The 13615-nt window shown below is 36.6% G+C and overlaps 1 protein-coding gene across 1 annotated transcript in view; it reads right to left on the reverse strand.

The window, feature by feature from the left end:
- The window catches only part of MYOZ2 (myozenin 2), a 64640-nt gene extending 62082 nt beyond the window's left edge, over nt 1-2558 (reverse strand). The window contains exons 1-2 of the mRNA XM_006881061.1: nt 2435-2558; nt 1794-1882 (exon numbers count right to left, since the gene is read on the reverse strand). Of these exons, the coding sequence (XP_006881123.1) occupies nt 1794-1869 (76 nt within the window). The 5' untranslated portion in view covers nt 1870-1882; nt 2435-2558. The remainder of the gene's footprint in view (nt 1-1793; nt 1883-2434) is intronic.
- Between the last annotated feature and the right edge of the window lie 11057 nt (nt 2559-13615).

Here is a 13615-nt window from a genome sequence, read left to right on the forward strand (position 1 = left end):
GTAAAAAAAATACTTTCTGTTGAAACATTACAGGAAAATGTCATAGCTAATCATATTAATGTAGCTGTCTTTGACAGTGGCATCCACTATAGTCCACATTCCTCACATCCTTTAGTGATATGGCCATTGTTTGGACAGCAAAGACTAGAACACAGTGCCTTATTTATAATAAAGATTGAATGGACTACTTGATTATATTATGATGCTATGCTTCTGGCAACTATAAAATGACAACCGAAGTCCAGCCTTAAGGTGAACAATTCAGTCTGACATAAAAGAAATTATATTGATTTTTGCTTTATTCATCAGGAAAACAATAAAAAGTTTCAAGTGAACTATCTGAAACAAGAAATACATTTTTTAAAATTTTTAAAATTTTGTTATTTTTGTGTGAGTGTACCGTCAAATCAGATCTGACTGGTACAGGAGGAAATTGTCCCTCCTTCCCTGGCAGAGCATCTGGTGGATTTGAACCGTGCGCCTCTGGGATTGTAGTTGCAGCTCCTTACCACTAGGCCACCAGAGCTCCCCCAAGAAATACATTTTTTAACAAAATAACAAAAAAGTTAAATGGAAAGATGAATTTTGGAATTTAGATTTGATATCAATTCAATTCTGGGATCCGGCTCAGATTTCTTTTCATTTTATCTCCAGTTAGTTTGTTATCATAATAAAACATGGGGACCAAGTTGAATCAAGTGTAGTAAATTTATATTCCAGAAAACAAAACACAATAATTTTCAGATCTGACTATATTGTGTGAATGGGAATAGAAGCCATCTAAAGCCACCTTTAATTGCTTTTCTTCAGCTAAGAAGGTGGGTGGGGGGGGGTCACTTTACTCCGTTGTCCTTGACACCCCCATCCAATCCCAAGCCTCTTCATCTCAGCTAGGTTGGGGTAAAAGGTTATATTCCTCATGAGTGGAGAGGAATGAGGAGGCAACCTGAAAATCTCCACAAATATAACTAGAATGGCTCAAATCAGTCTTTATAAGAATCTAGATCATCTCTTTCTTAATTTGTAAAATTTATGATATCCCTTGGCTTATGTACCATGTTGACTTCCTCTCTAACAGTAGAAATACAGTTCCCAAACCTTCACTTTCCTGAATTGCTTAATAGAACATAAAGGAAAAAAACCCACACAGTGAATTAACACTTCACATCTAATTTACATTATTATTTTAGTAATAGGTTTTTAAAACAATGTATTCGACAAGTCTGGAAATCAAAAGTCAACTTTCCATTCATGAAAACATCTAGGTCAATCAAGGTCAATAACAGGGTATAAAGACTAGTGTTTAGGCTAGGGAAATAAGCAATGAATACGAATAGAAATTTTATTTTTTTTTAAAAAAAAAAAGAAAAAGAGTAAAGCGTGTTTTGAATGATTTCCACCATCGCTCAAATTTTAAAAATAAAAGGATTTAAGATGAGTGATCCGTGAGATGGGATCAGTGAAGATGAGATTGTGTAAGATCTGTCTTTAAAAAAGAAAAAAAATTGAGAGTGAAAATAAATTATTATGTGAAAGGCAAGCCCAACAGAATGTACATCAGCTGTCAGACTGCTTCATTCCTTCAGTGCAGTTGTTCATCTGAAAATAGCTGTCAAATGAGAAAGGATGACTACAAAAGGATTAGATACCATAGGCATTTCTCCACTCACTAGAACTGCTGCTTTGTTAGGACAGAGCAGCAAGCATTTAGAGGAAGCAAACGATAGACTATTAAATAGTGTTAGAAAGGACCTCAGCTACAGTAATCATAAAAAAATAATTTATATTGATACCATTTCCATGGATTTCCTTCATGATGGCTGATGCTTGCTCTTTCTTCTGCTTCACCATGGTGTTATGGGATAGCATGGTTTTCTGTTCTCTGTTAAAAATAAAGGGACATTATTCAAGTGAATAATGAACTCACTTGATGTATTTTGTAATCACCCTTTTGAGAGAGGGCAGCTTTATTCTTTAGCAAAAATGTATTGTTAGGCTCAAAAGAAAGACTTTCATATTCACTCCTTGTCGTGCACTCCTAATGACAGAGCTTGTTATTCACTTGCAGGCAATGCCACTGGTGGGTGCAGAACTGATACTTGGAGTTTCAGACCCAATCTGATCTGCATGTTTACATAAAGATCATCAAATGGTGAGAAGCAACGAAATAGCTGACTTCCTCCCCACCCACAGCTCTCCTTTATTACTTCCCAGATGTTGGCCTTCAAATGTACCAGCATCACAGTATGTCAGTTTTATTGTAAGAATAGAGAAAAGATACCAGAATAAACCAAGAATCCCTTGGTGGTAGCTTTTTAATATTGGCATTGACAGCTGGCCTTTGGAAAAAAAGAATTCCCATTTTCTGAGTCACAACCATGAACCTTCTTGGACAACTGACTAATAAAAACATTTTAGGAAACATTCTACTAACCTTACTGTTAGACCACACTTTTCAGCAGCCAGGAATCCCAATTTGTGTATGAAAGACTCCGGAGATGGAAAATGGATGGCACTTGGGCCTGATGCTTTTATCCTTGTGCCTGGGACGGCATGGTCTCCACCACTGATTCAAACTGGGGACTGAGCCTTTCTGAAAAGACTGGCATCCAGCTGACATCAACTGACTATATATAGCACCAAATACTTCAGCTACTCATATCTTCCTGGCAAAAGAAAGGACGAAAGATTAGGTTCTCCCTATTGTGTTTTCAGTTTGAAAGGTCGTTGAATGAAATGGCCACTTACTAAATAAACATATATGTTTTGACTGAGCATTGTCTGTTTGAAGAGTTAGTAGCTATGAGTTATTTAAGCACTATTAAAGATATAGGTGTAAGCTTTCTCCCACAATTAAATTGAAAAGGAAAGAGACACATAACACCAAGTAGAACAAATCGGTATTTAAGTAAGCACTACAAATGGTTAACCTAAAGCCTGGTGGTTTGACATTACTTAGCAACCAACAGAGGAAAGGTATGATGATGTTCCTCAGAAACGAAACCCAGGAGAACCCCACGTTGTTGCTGTTGTTGTTAGTTGCCTTCAAGTCAACTACTACTTATAGCCACCATCTGAATCTTACCCTATTCTGAGCCATCCTTACAGTCTCTACCATGATCAACCACATTGTTGCAGTCACTGTGTTAATCCATCTTGTGGAAGGTCTTCTCTTTTGCTGACCTCCTATTTTTCCAAGTATAATCCATTTTTCCAAGGACTGGTGCCTCCTGGCAACATGCTAAAACAATATGAGATGAAGTTTTATCATCCTTGCTTCCAAGGAGCATCCTGGGCTTCCTCCAAGTAAGACTTGTTTGTCCCTTTGATAGTCTTCTTTGTCAACACCTCAATCAAATCTTCCTTATTCATTGTCCAGCTTTCACATGCAAATGCTGCAACTGAAAAGACCATGGTTTGGGACAGGTTCTTGCTTTTCAGTACTCTAAAGAGATCCCTGACAGCAGATTTACCTGATACAGCATGTCTTGATTTGTTGACTACTGCTAGCACAGGTGTTGATTGTTGATTGAAGTAAAATGAAAGCTTTGACAACTTCACTCTTTTCTCCATCTAGTGTAATGTTGCCTGTTGGTTCCGTGGTGAGATTTTTGTTTTCTTGGTGTTGAGGTGTAATTTGTTTTGAAGGCTATAGTCTTTGATCTTCTTCAGTAATTGCTTAAAGGCAGCTATCTTCTTTCTGTGAGCAAGTTTGTATCTTCTGCATAAAGCAGCTTGTTAATAAGTAAGCGTTCTTCAAATCCTACTGTACATTTTTCTGTTGCCATGAGTTAGAGTTGAGCTAGTGGCAATATTTTTGGGTTTTGTTTTTATAAAAACAATTTTATTTGACATTAATTAAGATTTCTCTTAGTTAAAATGGGCATCATAGAAAAAAATTCAAGAAGATAAAAGTTATGTGGATAATGATGGAATACTATGTAGCACGTAGGAGTAATGATTTTGTAAATTACTACCTAACTTAAAAGGAACCGGAGAGGATTATGCTACGTGAACTAACTCAGTCCCACAAGGACAGATACTGTGTTGAGACCATTATTGTAGAATGAGCATGAGTATCCAAGGTGGGGGAGGGGAGTAGAGAGGTGAGGCTGGACTCGGATCACATAGTTTGATGGGTCGAAGGATGTGTGTGAAGGAAATAGAAAAGATCCAATGTGAAAACAATGTATATGAACTTTGTAAAATAAACCAGTATAAAATATTTTTTTAAAAGCAATATGGATAATAGATAAAAGCTCTAAATGGATTAGAGCTGAGTCTTAAGCAGGAGTGATAATTATTCAGGAAAAAAGTAGGCAGTGTTTGAATGGTAAAAGGAAATCATGTTGTTGTTTGCTATCAAATCAGAACTGATCCATGAACCAACCCATACCTGACCTTCTAGCAAGTTTTTAGAGGGAGTAGATCACATGAGAAGAGGAGCTTGCCCATCTTTCTATCACTGACCAGCTGGTGGATTCAAACCAGGGGCCTTTGAGATTGCCGCACAGCCACTAGAGCTCCCTGAAAGAGGAATCATAGCCATCTGAAATTAGGCATTTGTACCATGAACAAAAGTAAAATGTAGACTCATAAATACATCATTTTTTTTTAATTCTGCTGCCATTCTTATTTTTTGGAAGCAGTTCAAAAGAACTTGACTTGGTTCTGGTGCACCTTTAAAATGATATTCTTTAACATTTTTGAGAGGTTCTTAACAGCAGATTTTCCCAATGCAGCATGTCTTTACATGCATCATTCTAGTCGAAGAGTCTCAAGTTGAGCACCAGAAAGAATTGATTGACACTGAAAAATTTCAGGAAGTACTCTATGGACAGGAGCCAATGGTGATGAAGGAGGAAGTGGAAGCTGCATTGAAGACATTGGCAAAAAAATAAGGCCCCAGGAATCGATGGGATACAAATTGACTTGTTTTAATTAACAGATACAGCCTTGGATGCACTCACCACCAGTCTATGCCAGGAAATTTGGAGGACAGCTGTCTGGCCAACAGATTGCAAGAGGTCCATATTTCCTTCTGTTCCCAAGAAGGGTGATCCAACTGAATGTGGAAATTATCAAACAATATTATTGCCATCACATGGAAGCAAAATGCTGCTGAAGATCCTTCAAAACCAGCTGGAACAGTACATAGATAGGGAACTGCAAGAAGGTCAAGCAGGATTTGAAAGACGCCGTGGCACCAGGAATAATATCATAGCTGATGCCAGATGGATCCTGGTTGAAAGTAAGGAATACCAGATGAATGTCTATTTTTACTTTATTGACTATTAAAGGTGTTTGACTGTGTGGATCATAACAAGTTGTGGCTGACATTGAGAAGAATGGGAATCCCAGAGCACTTGACTGTGCTCATACGGAACCTATATCTGGAACAGGAGGCTATTGTATGAATGGAGCAAGGGAGCACTGCATGGTTTGGAAATGGGAAAGGAATGTGTCAGGAATGTATTCTATCTTCACACCTGTTCCATCTAAATGCTGAGCAAATTATCTGAGGAGCTGGACTCTATGAAGAGTAACGTGGCATCAGGATTGGAGAGAGACTCATCAATAACCTGTGTTATGCAGAGGACACAACCTTACTTGCTGCAAGTGAAAGGACTTGAAACACTTTTTGCAGAGGATCAAGGAATGCAGCCTTCAGTATGGCTTACATCTCAATATCAAGAAAATAAAGATTCTTACCACTGGACCAATTGACAGTGTCATGATGGATGGAGAAGAGATTGAAGCTGTCAACAGCTTCATCTTACTGGGAGCCACAATTAACACTCTTGGTTATTTGCACCCTTCGTGTGGTCAGGAAATAAGGAAATTCATTGCAATGGGAAAATATGTAGTTGCAGATCTTTCCAAATTATTAAGAGTAGTGATGTCAGTTTGAAGAATAAGGTGCATCTGATTTAGGCCATGGTCTTACCACTTAGTAGCTATACATCTGTGACCTGGACAATGAATAAGGATGACAGAAGAAGAATTGATGCCTTTGAGCTGTGGTGTTGGAGAAGAGCACTAAACATTCCATGGACGGCCAAGAAAACAAATAGATATATCTTGGAGATTGTGCAGCTGGAGTGCTCTTTGGAGGTGAGAATGGTGAGTCTTTGCTTCTCATACTTTGGACATATTTCTATGAGGTGCGATTTCTTGGAGAAGGACATGATGTTGAGAAGGATGGAGGGTCAGTGAAGGAGAGCAAGACCTTTAACCAAGTGGACTGACAGGGTGACTGCTGCAATGGGTACTTGTGTGTCAGAAAGTGTGAGGATGGCTCAGGATAGAACAGGGTTCAGATCTTTTGTTCATAGGGTCACTATGAACTGTATTTGACTTGATGTCACCTAACAACAACAACAACAACAAAAGCAACAACAACTGTATTTTGACCATTTCCTCTGTGGGGTATATGGTAGATAAGAGATTTGAAAGGTGGCCCATCTTGGCTTCTTTGTCAGAATTTGGTCTCATCCTTGGGTTCTTGTTTTTATGATTTTCCACTTTCTAGAACACATTTTCCCCTTCTATGTGACATTTCTTAAAATATCAATTTCTCACAAAATCTTTTCCTGATAAAATGTCACACCATGTCATTCTAATGATAACCTTGAGAAAATGGTAATTACAGAACTCTTAATTATACGAAATCTATACCTAGACCAAGCAGCTGCTGTCTGCATAGACCATGGTTTAAACTGCATGGTTTAAAATTAAGAATGATACATTGTCAGACTTGTACTCTGTGTCCATACTTACTCAACCTGTATTCTGAGTAAATAATTTGAGAATCTGGACTTTAGGAAGAAGATCATGATGTCAGGATTGAAGAAAGTCTCATCAACAATCTGTATTATGTAGATGACACAAGTTGGCTTGCTGAAAATGAGGAGAACCTGCAGCACTGCTGCAGAGAATCAATGACTGCAGCCTTCAATATGGATTATATTTCAACATAAAAAAAGACGTCTTCACCACTGGACCAATAGGCAACATCATCATAGATGAATAAAAGGTTAAACTTGTCAAGGATTTCATTCTTGGATCCACTATCTCTTGGTACCAGCAATTAGACGGTCAGAAGATGTAGATCATGGGGAAAATCTGCTGTCAGGGATGTCTTTTAAATCCTAAAAAGCAATGATGTCAGTTTAAAGACAAAGGTTTGGCTGATGCAAGTCATAGTTCTCATGTTTTTTAATTTTTGTTTATTAGTTAAGATTAAAGTCAAATGGGAGTGACGAAAGAACCTAAAAAAATGGAAATTTTAAAAAGATGGAAGCTTATTTCTCTTCTATTTAAACTTAGTCCAGTGGTAAATAGACCAGTTTGATGCCGACACCGACACAGTCATCAGGGGCTCAGACACATTCTAACTTTTGCTCTGTTATCACTAACATTGAGAATCCTAGGACCTCAGTCTGCCCCAGCTCCAGCTCGAGACAGCATACTCACATTCCAACCATCTGGAAAAGGAAAGGCATGAGAAAAGAATAGAATGAGAAAAAGAGGGAGAGTAAGGAATGAGAAAAAGAAGTATTGTCTCCTTTTTAGGACATATTCTAATACTAAATACTCGTATCTCTTTTACTCATGATCACATTAACCAGAGCTTAGTTACATGGTTATAGAGAGCTAAGGAGAAGTTAGGAAACATAGGTTTTATTCTGCATAACTACTGGCCCAATTATAATTCAGACATTCATTTTAGTCCACCTCTGCTGGCAAAGGAAATTACGGAATTGTGGAAAAAACTCTCAGTTTTTGCAATGAGAACATGTGAACTTGCCTTTCTCTATCCATGATCTATCTCTTTCTGTCATCTATCAATCTTTAATACCTTTTTTATGGAAATATTAATAATGTGCAAATTTGGTCTTTGTATCATCAACACCATGTCTGTTAAATGATTGATTGTTATTGTATTTGTTGTTAGCAATTGTGAAGTCAGCACCCAGCTCATGGTAACCTCATGTAGGACGAAACAACAAGAATAGAATATTATCTCGTCCAGCTCCATCCCCATGATTGGTTGCAGATCAAACCCTTGTGATCCATAGGGTTTTCATGGACTATTTTTTGTGAAGTCAGTCATCAGATCTTTATCTGAAGGCCCTCAATATAGATTTAATAAATGAACAAATGAACGGGAGATTAATTGTACACTGCATTCAAGGTTTGGTTTGAATTTGGAGTTCTCTTCTTGTATGTTAAACTCCTGTGGAAAAATAAGATCATATAAATGAACAGTAACTTGTCTATGGAAAGGTAGGGAGCTCTGGTCGCCCAGGTAATATCCATTTATGGGAGAAATTGTATTGCATTAGATTGAAGTAGATTATATAATTTTGTGCTTAATTAAAGGATTGATAGTATAGGATGCTAGATGGCAGGTTTAAGAGAATGTACTTTGTATACTTCTCAGACATCAAGAAAGACTTACATTTCTTAATTGTTGTTAAATATCGTCAAGTCATAGACAACTCATAGTGACCCTATGAATGGAAGATCTGAGCATTTGTATAACTTTCATCATTTCTTCAAGTTCATAGAGTTTCCAGGGGCAAGCTATTTCAGAAGTGGATGCCACCCCTGCTTCCAAGCTTGTTTTAATTGGGTAGCTCCATCAAACACTGTCCACCATGGGTAACTATTACCACATTTGATGCATCAGTGTCACCGTGTTTAGCATCACAGCAACCAAGAGTTACCTCTGTACAGAAAATGGACAGACCAGTGCTATACCACTTAGAAGAATGTTAAGAAAGCAATTTATTTAAAGTCAGTAAATAAGTTTTCTTTTGTTTTTGTTGTTAGGTATCGTTTAGTCAAGTATGACCCATAACGATCCTATGAACAATAGATCTGAACCCTATGCCATTCACACACTTCCTGACACATTAGAGGCCATTGCGTCAGTCACCGTGTCAATCCACCTGGTTGAGGGTCTTCCTCTCCTTCGCTAACCCTCCACATTCCCAAATATCATGTTCTTCTCCAAGGAATAGCCCTTTCTAGCAACATGCCTGATATATATAAGGCAAAGCCTCATCATCCTTGCCTCCAAAGAGCACCCTGGCTGCACCTTCTCCAAGACATATCTGTTTATTCTTTTGGCAGTCCATGGGATCTCCTTCAACACCACAGCTCATCCTTATTCATTGTCCCGCTCTCAGATGCATAGCAAGTGATTGGAGAGACAATGGCTTGAACCAGATCTGCCTTAGTCCTCAAACTGATATCATTACTCCTTCTAAAGCATTTTCAGATAGTCTCTTGTGAAAATAAAGGAATTTTAATTTTTAACTGAGTTATAGTTAATACAATTTGGAGAGGTCCCTAACTGCAGACTTTCCCAGGGAAATATGTCTTCTGATTTACCGAGGGCTGGCACCAAAGGTGTTAATTGTGAATCCAAGTGAGATGAACTTGCTGACAGTTTTAATCTTTTCTCCATCTATCATAATGTTACCTATTAGTCTAATGGTAAGATTCATTACAACTACAGTAGAGATAACTGTAGAAACACTAGAAGAACTGTTTCTTTAGGGTTTCTTAAACATATATACACAGAGGCAAGGTAGGGATTATCTTGTCAAGGCTTTATTATTCAAAATGGCTTTCCTAGCAACTGACTTTGACTTTACCACATGCATGAGCAGAAACACGTAAATTGGGTTTGTCAGTCTATCCACAAAGAGATTGGCTAGTCTTGCCATTAAATTGAACAGATTTATCAGCAAAATTGGGACTCTCAACAACAACAAGGAAGGGGAAGCAGTGTGTGTCCTTCATGGCCAAAGATGCCTGTACCACTCAGATTGAGGATTACAGGAGCAGCAGGAGCAGCCACAGCGAAGAACCAGAGACCCAACATGAGACAGAGCTGAGCTTGGGAATGCTACTGCATAGAACCAAAACTAAGAGACTTCATCCAAACTTATTGGAGGATGAGATGTCTTAATCGGCATGACTACGAGAACTTGTGACAAGTAGCATTGGCATAAATCTTCGAGGCAGAAGGCCCAGGGGTCTGAAACATGCTTTGGAAACTGTCCTGACTGAGAGATAATATCCTGAGGCTAACCTTAATTTTAGCCTGTTTCCTTCCCAAATAAACTCCCTAAGTGTGAGTATAGTTCTGTAAGGTCTTTGTAAGTCCTTGCAGTAGACTTATGATACATTAGAGCAGCAAGATTGTTGTTGAAATTAGTAAAGTAGGTGCAAGTGCTTGGAGAACCATTTTTTATTGAATAGTTTATATTATTCATTTTATTTATTATTAGTTTACTGTGAATGTTGTTGATGTGGACAATTTCCTTTTGTGGAGTTTGCAGAGGTCGGACTTAGTTATCCTCATGCGGCCTACACTTTTTTTACAGTGACATTTCACACTTTTTGAACTTGCAGATATTCAGTACATGTTTAAGAAATGCTAATTCTTTCTTTTACAATTACTGTTTTTGAATTTGATATGTTTAGAACTTCAAAGCAACCTTATTATACCATAGGGTTAAAATATGTTTATATTTTATCCAGAAAGCTCCAATTTTCCTATCTGGACATTTTTGTACATTTACATCTTCTGTTATGAAAGGTTCTAAAGATTGAAATGATAAATTTGGTAGACATGATTTTAATATTAATTTTGGTTTCCTAAAGGAAAGGAGATATTTCTATGCACTGTTAAAATTTTAAGGAATATAATATCTTCCTTACTTTTCAAATTTCTTCTACTTTAAAATGGCTTTGTCTTGCTGTTAAAGCTTATTGTTATATGTAATCCTGCTAGATTTTAACTTTCTAGACAAAAATTCATAGCAAATAATCATTGTAATTTTAAGACAGTGTATACAGCTATGTGTTTCATGACACAAATGTTAAACTTTAAGCAGAATTCTACTGTTTTTTAAAAAGCATTTTCTAATGGTTTTGTGAAAACTAATGAATTTTAATTTTGGCTGAGTCATAGTTAATACATTTCTATATCATCTACACAGAGATTTAGCCTCAGATAAAATTTAAACTTTCCCAAAATTTGTCATGTTGTAATCCACTCTTTGTCTTCATTCAGCTCCACCAACCCATCCCCCAAAGTGCTCTCCTATCTTGTCGTCTCAATTCCTATGAAATATCTCTCTACTTAGATTAGACTAGCAGATAAGGCACCAGAGGCTGAGGCTTCATATTAGGAATAACGAAAGAGGAGGAACAGTTGCAATTAGACTCTAGTGATTGGAACATGGAAAATTGGAGGTTGTTAAGGAATAAATGGGATGCATAAATATTGAAATACTAGGCATTGGCATGAAATGGATTGGCATGGGACATTTTAAATCAGATAATCATATGATCAACTATGCTGGAAATTAGAAGGTGAAAAAAATGGAGTCGCTTTCAGAGTTAAAAAGATCATTTCTAGATTCATCTTGAAATACAATGTCATCAGTGACAGGATAATATTCATATGCATACAAGGAAGACTTGTTACTACTACTATCATTCAAATTGACGCACCAACAACCAGAGCAAAACAAGAAGAAATAGATGACTTTACTAATCGTTACAATCAGAAATTGATCGAACATGCAACTAAGATACATTAGTAATAATGGGTGACTGAAATGAAAAAATTGAGAAAAATTTTAAATGAAGTCATTGGGTGTAGGCTTGTCCTCTAGTTGTATACCTGGGTGCTTCTTTGCATTTCCTTGCACGTGTAAGTTTCTTCATGTGGTCTCTGTTGTCTATTTCTCTCTTTTTGTAAGGTGTTAGTCAAAGTATTAAGGTTTATAACTAATTCTATGCCGGTATTACTTCATTTACATAATAAAAGATAAACATCATTTCCAAACATGATCACATTCACAAGTACAGGGGATAGTACTTCAATATATATATATATATTTTTTTTTTTTGAAGATGCAATTCATTTCACAGTGTTTATGTCCCATAATGTGTAATCAAAGGCCCAGAAACTACAATTTGGACGTCTTTGTGGTAGTGTAGTCCTACTTATAACACTGACAAACTGGAAAGTGTGCTTCTATGTTTGGTTATAACATATTTTATTTCCTTAAGTTCTGTTTTTGATCTAGAACAAGGTAAAAATTTAGTGGTGATTAAAATGCTTTAATTTTTCTTCACAATCAAGCAATTATAATCTTATTTAATTGAGAATTTTTTTTTACATATCTTCAGTTTTATGAGAAAATTTTAAAGTATCAGGCTATAGTCATATTATGTATTGAGATTTTGTGGCTTTACTCAAAGGTTTTAGAAATTCACAGTAATATTATTTCTTGCTTCCCCTGCCTCATGCACCTAGACCTAGTCAGCATTAAGGGGGAAAAAAATTCTTATGGATTCTTTCAGGTTGAATTTAAATTAATTGAAAATGTGCAACTTCGTTTACCTAAACATTTTTGAAAAGCAATGTAGGTGGTAATAGTCAGTGGCAAGAAATGTATATAGTATAGAGACATTGCTTAAATTCTTTGTTGTTGTTGTGATGAAAGTTTTAGGTTATCAGGTCATATTTCTAACAGCTCTTATATTGACTTCAATTAGCTGTCTGCTTATTAAAGAAGTTGTGCTGTGGTCTTTTTAATCTACGTAAATCCTAAATATTATGTTTGCCCTTTCTTTTGTGCATGCTATTTAATTAATTGTGCTCAAATATCATGTATATATTGGTCCCTAATATATCTTATTAAATACATTATTTCAAAGGAAAAAAATTGGGAAAAAGGAAGAAATATTGGACAGTCAAGAAAAATGGACTTGGTGATAAAAATGAGGCTGGATACAGAATGATAGAATTTTGTACAATCAATGATATAGTCATTGCAAATACCTTTTATAAGAAACACAAACTGCCACTATACACATGGACCTCACTTAATGGCCTACCCAGGAATCAGATTGATTACATACGTGGGAAAAAATCATTGAAAAAGCTCAATATTAGCTGTGAAAATGAGGCCAGGTACCAGTTGTTAATAGATCAGATCACCAACTACTCGTATGCAAGTTCAAACTGAAGCTACAGAAAATTCAATCCAATCCACAAGAACCAAAATTTGACCTTGAGTCAATCCCTTCTGAATTTAAAAACCATCCCAGGAACAGATGTTAGGTCTTGAATACTAATGAATGAAGACAAAATGTGGGAGAATATCAAGAATATCATCCATGAAGAATGTAAAAGATCATTACATAGACGGAAGAAGAAAAGACCAAAATGGATGTCAGAAGAGACTCTGATATTGCACTAGAGTGCTAAGAAGCCAAAGCAGAGGGAAGAAGTCAAGATTGAAGGAGCTGAACAGAACACTTCAAAGGACAGCACAGGGAGACAAAACAAAGTATTATAATGAAATGTGCAAAGATCTGGAGCTGGAAAATCAAAAGAAATAAACTTGTTCAGCATTTCTTAAGCTGAAGTGACTGAAGAATGAATTCATACCTTGAGTTGCTGTGTACAGAATGCTGAATGACCTAGGAATAAACAAAAGAAGATAAAAGGAGTACACAGTCACTCTACCAAAAAGAATTGGCTGACATAGAAGAATTTAATAAAACAACATATGAG

Source organism: Elephantulus edwardii, unplaced genomic scaffold (assembly GCF_000299155.1).
Source record: "Elephantulus edwardii isolate Elephantulus edwardi_28Jun2011 unplaced genomic scaffold, EleEdw1.0 scaffold00012, whole genome shotgun sequence".
NCBI classification, from domain to species: domain Eukaryota; kingdom Metazoa; phylum Chordata; class Mammalia; order Macroscelidea; family Macroscelididae; genus Elephantulus; species Elephantulus edwardii.